This window comes from Rhincodon typus, chromosome 22 (genome assembly GCF_021869965.1).
Source record: "Rhincodon typus isolate 14 chromosome 22, sRhiTyp1.1, whole genome shotgun sequence".
NCBI lineage: Eukaryota > Metazoa > Chordata > Chondrichthyes > Orectolobiformes > Rhincodontidae > Rhincodon > Rhincodon typus.
The window spans coordinates 37737968-37744246 of NC_063353.1; the positions used below are offsets into that span (position 1 = coordinate 37737968).

The following is a 6279-nucleotide window of genomic DNA, read 5'->3' on the forward strand; positions in this document are numbered from 1 at the left end:
TCTGGATTCTGCTGCAGCTTGTTGTGGTGTATTCTATCTCCTTAACATCAAATTAAGTCTTCTTAGCTTACTCTATTCCCCACTCAACTCTTGTTTTAAATCCATTTTCAACAGCTGGAAAAAAGAATTAAGTAAAACTCAAGGTTTAAATTTTTCAGAAGTCACCAAATGAAGAATTATGATATAACAGTGTTTAAGGATACTATTGATCATGTCTCCTGGTGGTCTTTTATAGGATGAAACTATAGAAATATTGTTTTTCAAAGTGCTTTGGAAGTGCTGACTCTTGCAGCCGCTGATTAATGAGTGAGAATTGACAGTCTGTTTGCTTGTTGCCTTGCTACTTTTGAATATTGGAAAACAGCTGATAACTATAAGTGACTCGTGCATGCGTGTAGTTCACATCCTCCTGGGACTGAACTGACTCCAATTTTGGTGTTTCTGAGCATTTGTTCTGATTGCTGGATTGAACTTGTTTCCACATGTGGACAAACAGATGGAACTATTTATCATTAAGCATCACAGTGGGAATTCAGGCGTTTTGTGCCTAATACCCTGTTTAAACTGGAGCTGTAAATTCACATTTGTGCTGAACTCACAACTTAATGGCAATAACTAAAGATGTATGAAGAGTTAGAAAGCTACTCTCTCTGCCTGGATTAAATTTTCCAACCTTTTCTTTTTCCTGTGGGGCGACACAGCAGGCAACTGGCATTGGACTAATTATAATTAGCATTGCTTGGTGAAATGCCCAATTCTGATTTGCAGATACCACTATAAATGAGAGATAAATGTTTGCCTGTTGTTTATACTGAAGTTAAGGATACTTGTGCACTGTGAGGAGGATGCTAAGAGGCTGCAGGGTTACTTGGCTGAGCGAGCAAATGCTTCACAATTGCAAAATAATGTGGATAAATGTGAGGTTATCTACTTTGGTCACAAAAACAGGAGACGGATTATTATCTGAATGGTGGCAGTTTAGGAAAAAGGGTGTCATGATGGAACAGTTGCTGAAAGTTGGCGTGCAGGTGCAGCAGGCGATGAGGAAAGCTAATGGCATGCTGGCCTTTGTTGGAAGCGGATTTGAGCATCTGAGTAGGGATGCCTTGCTGCAGTTATACAGGGCCTTGGTGAGACCACACCTTGAGTATTGTGTGCAGTTTTGGTCTCCTAGTCTGAGGAAGGACATTTTTGCTATCGAGGGAGTCCAGCAAAAGTTCACCAGACTGATTCCCGGGATGGTAGGACTGACATGTGAGGAAAGACTGGATCAACTGGGCTTGAATTTGCTGGAATTTAGAAGAATGAGGGGGATCTCCTAGAAACCTATAAAATCCTGATGGAACTGGACAGGCTAGATGTGGGAAGAATGTTTCCAATGTTGGAGAAGTCCAGAGCTAGGGGTCACAGTCTAAGAATAAGGGATAAGCCATTCAGGATGTAGAGGTGCTGATGTTGTACTGGGGTGGATAATGTCAGAACACCAGGTTATAGTCCAACAGGTTTATTTGAAATCTCAAGCTTTCGGAGCATTGACACTTTGTCCGGTGAAGTGAAAAAGAAGCACACAGGCACAGAATTTATGGGCAGAGAGATCAAAAGACCATACAAATAGTATGAGTGGAGTGCAGAACAATAAGTCCCAGCAGGTGATAGGAAGCATGAGACGGTGTGAATAAAGTGTCAACAGCTGAATAACAAGCAAAGGGATGAGTAATAATCTGATTAAATGAGGCAGAGAGATAAATACAAAAAAATAAAAATAGGGACAAGCTAAGACTTTTTTCTTTAGAGTTTAGAGCGTAGGAGACTGAAGGGAGATCTTAAAGAAGTGTTTAAGATCATGAGAGACATGGACAGGATGAATGCACTTAGTCTTTTTCCCAGGGTTGGGGAATCGAGGACTAGAGGGCATGAGTTTAAGGTAAGAGGGGAAAGAATACATGAGAGCCTGAGGGGCAACTTTTTTACACAGACAGTGGTATGCATATTGAATGAGCTGCCAGCGGAAGTGGTAGAGGCGGGTACGTTAACAGCATTTAAAAGGCATTTAGACAAATACATGGATACAAAAGGTTTAAAAGGATATAGGCTAAGTGCAGGGAAATGGGGTTAGTGTGGATGGACTTTTTGGTCGGTATGGACCAGTTTGAGCCAAAAGGCCTGTCTTTTAAAAAAAAAAGTGATGCTGGAAATAAACCAAATGACTGGAATAACATGGTCGTTGTAAGAGTCGCGTGCCGAGATTCAACTAAAGTCATAAGTAATCCAAAACTGTACAAACTAATTAATGTCAGGAGATCATAACAAGATCATCCTTACGCCTCCACTTCTCGCCTTCAGACAACCACCAAACCTTAAACAGACCATTGTTCGCAGCAAACTACCCAGCCTTCAGGAGAACATCAACCACAACCTTGCCATGGTAACCTCTGCAAGATATGTTAGATCATCGACATGGATACTACCATCACACAGGGAAACACCACCCACCACGTACATGGCAGATACTCATGTGACTCCGCCAATGTTGTGTATCTCATATGCTGCAGAGAAGGATGGCCCCAGGCATGGTGTATTGGTGAGACCATGTAGTTGCTACAACAATGGATGTCTGTCCCACAGGAAGCTGTTGGGGCCAGTTCATTAGATATATTCACGACAGGGCTGGACATGGCCCTTGTGGTTAAAGGGATCAAGGGTATGGAGAGAAAGAGGGAATGAGATACTGAGATTACATGATCAACCATGAGCGATTACTGCACTATAAATCACGGCAGGATATCAGACCACATTGTGGTAAATAAATAAATACATGTGTGGACCTTACTTGTTGGAGGCAAGAGTTTGAGTAATAATTGATTTTCATTTCCCTGATAGCTTCTTTGCTGGGCCTGCCTTAAACCAATTGTATCATCCCTACTTTATCACAACTCAGATCTCATTTAGAACAGCTTAGTGATCAAACCTGGTATTTGCAGTAAAAATTTAATCAGGTGATAATTGCTTGCTGAAGCCTAGATGGAAGAGAATTGCCACATGTTTGGCTTAAAGATTTTATCCTCGTGAACTGACCACTGCAACGTGCCTAACTGTGATCACAGGAGCACATTTTCAAGGTGTTGAATTTTAAACTGGCATGAGTTACTTACTCAGTGCCCAAATGCAAAGTTCGGTAAGTGTATACTTTATTGGTATGAGGCTACATCGAGTGAATGTCATGTCTTTGCATATCAGATGTCAACTCATTTGAAACCAATGTGTGATCTGATATTCAAACACTTGTGTTAATTCTTTTGTTTGCTTTAACCTCTCCTTCACTCATTTCTTTCCCCAGGAAGTACAAGTCACAACCCATCTGTGCTGAACTCCAAGGCGAAGTCCTGCGCTGCTATCAGACGAACCCACAGCAGACTCTCAGCTGTTCTGCATTGGCTAAGCAGTACATTCACTGTATTAACTATGCTAAACAAGTAAGTGCTGTAATGTCAGTCTCAAAACTGTACACAGGCATGAAGGAATTGAACCAGTAGAGGAGAGTGCTGGTATTTAAGCCTCAATGAACTGAACTTCAGTTTTCTGCGTTTTTTTTAAATATTCATTTATCTTTAAGACTCGAGAGCTTTTAGCTTTATCACTTCACCTTCAAAACACTCTTTTTCTTTTTAAGTCTTTGTATAAGCCTGAATTAACACAAAAAAAGGTCAGCATGCAAGTTTTCCCTGATGACCTGCTGTGCAAATTCACAGGATAAGATCTGGTGTGGCTGTACCACTTTCCATGGTAAGGTATCTCTTTGCTGATGCTCAATCTGTCTTTGAAGAAAAGACTCGTGAACAGAGCAGCAGAGGATTCTGATTCCAAATGGGGAAGAATCGGTGTCTTTGTGACAGAATGAGTTAATAAAATATTTTTAAACATAATTTTCAGCACATCAGCAGGCCATTTGGTCCAACTTGGCTGTGCTGGAATTTGCGATCCATACATTGTGCCTCCTACATTATTTCCTCTAACCCCAGAAGTATATCTGACTTTTTTGTCCTGGTACACTAACTTCCTCTCCCAGCACTGATGCCAATATATTTAATAGAGATCTCAATGTGATACGAGGTGCATTGAGCAGTTACATTGCTCTTTGTGTACGCTTGCGGACAAAGATGTACAATTTTATTTGAATTAATTTGTGGAATCTGGGTTTTACTTACTAGGCTAGCATTTATTGATCTTGAGAAGGTGGTGGTGGGCTGCCTTCTTGAACCGCAGCAAACATTGGAGTGTTGATACACCCACAGCGTTGTAATGAAGGAAGCTCCAAGATTTTGACCCAGTGATGATAATGGAACAATGTCATAGTTCCAAGTCAGGATGATGCATGGCTTAGAGGTGAACTTGCAAATGGTGGTACTCCCATGCATTGTCTGCCCTTTTGTTTCCAGGTTATAGAGGTTGCTGGTTATGGAAAGTGCTATCTAGGAAGACTTAGAGAGTTAGTATGGGCATTATTGTAGATGGTGTACACTGCTGCCTCTGTGCATTGGTGATGAGCATTGAAGCTGGGAGATGGAGTGCCAATCAAATGGGCAGCTTTGTATTGGATGGTGTTAAGTTTTTTGAGTGTTGATGAGGTTGCACCCATCCAGACAAGTTGTAGGGTATTCCTTCATTCCTGGCTTGTGCATTGTGGATGGTGGGCAAACTTTGGGAGTCAGGAGGGAGCTACTTGCTGCAAAGTCCTAGCCTCTGACCTCTTGTGTAGACACTATTTATATAGCCCATGTATTTCAATTTCTGGTCAACGATAACCCTTCTTCCCCCCACCCCCATCCCAGAATATTGAAAGTGGAGAATTCAGTGATGGTAATGTCATTGAAGGTGTGTCTCTTTTCTGAGATGGTCATGGCCTGGCAAAGTGACATGAATATTACTTAACACTTATCAGCCCACGCCTGGATGTTGGCCACGCATTGGACACCAGCTGCTTCACAGGAATCTCAAATGGTACTGAACGTCCCTACTTGTGATTTCATGATGGGAGAAGTACATTGATGAAGCAGCTGAAGATGGTTGGGCCTAGGACACCTACCCTGAGGAATGATAATTACTGTATTCAACTAGTTTTCAACAACATTAATTTAGAACTTTCAACGTGACTCATTGCATTGACTTTGGTGACATTGGAAAAGTATAAGTAAGTACAATAATGAATTGCCTGTAACCTGAGTAACTGAATATGTCAACATGTAATTGCAGTTGAAGATTATAGAAGCCATTCGCTGGGAAATAACTACATGCATTACTCAAATAAAAGGAGAAAGTCAAAAATGTAGAGTTCATTAGTCGTTATCTGTAAAGGATCTGTGCCATTTATCTGTCAGGGATGTATCTTTTCTCTTGGGCAATATATTTTTTTGAAAAGCAAAAGTGGAAAGAGAACAAATCATAATTCAATTTATTACTGGCCCAGATCTTGCAGTAAAAATTACAGTGAGATGTTTGCACGCTCTCGCTGTCTATGTCTCAGGGAGGATTTTCAATCTAGCTGGTTAAGGAGCTGCACCATTCAATGCCTTGAGCAAGAGGGACAGCAGCCCTTGTACAGAAACCTTGCTATTCTGAAACCCAAATACTGTAACAGCAAGTTCTAGTGCAAAAGCCATGGGAAAGTTCATGAAATTGTGTTGAATAGCCCATGCTTTTCATTTGCTGTTGATCACAAGATCCAGGCAGTTGCTATACTTGGCTTTGTCCCAGTCTGTATATTATTCCTGGCAGTAAAATAAAAATATTATTCAAAACAACATAAACTGTGGAATATCTGGCTCCATACGTCAGGCTAAATGCAACAATACACTTGAGAAACTCCATAAATTGAATTAATACTGAAAGAAACAATGAATCATACACTTGAAAAGATGTGGTTTTAAGTCATTTGGTACAGCAGATCACTGTATCATTTTGTCATCATGGTAGCTGTCTCTCTGTTTAGGTCAATCCTCTTTTTCTGTTCTCTTCCTTGTTACCTTAACTTTCAGATGAGATCGTAGGCTGAGGACTCATCTGCTGACTCAGTTTTGTGACTGTTTCTCACTTCACCAATCAAGTTAGTGTAGGAAAGCCCCCAGTGTTTCGTTTAAAATTTCCCTTAACCAACACCACCAAAATCACAGTTTATTCAGTCATTTGCTGATGGTGGAATTTGAATTCAATAAAAAGAAAATCTGGAATTAAGAATCGAATGATGTCGATAGTCATGAAAAACCCATCTGCTTTAGGGAAGTA

The 6279-nt window shown here is 40.7% G+C and overlaps 1 protein-coding gene across 1 annotated transcript in view; it reads left to right on the plus strand.

The window, feature by feature from the left end:
* chchd3a (coiled-coil-helix-coiled-coil-helix domain containing 3a) overlaps window positions 1-3754 on the plus strand; it is a 55324-nt gene extending 51570 nt beyond the window's left edge. The window contains exons 4-5 of the mRNA XM_048609991.1: window positions 3338-3473; window positions 3671-3754. Coding sequence (XP_048465948.1) covers window positions 3338-3473; window positions 3671-3754 — 220 coding nt within the window. The remainder of the gene's footprint in view (window positions 1-3337; window positions 3474-3670) is intronic.
* Window positions 3755-6279: the final 2525 nt, after the last annotated feature.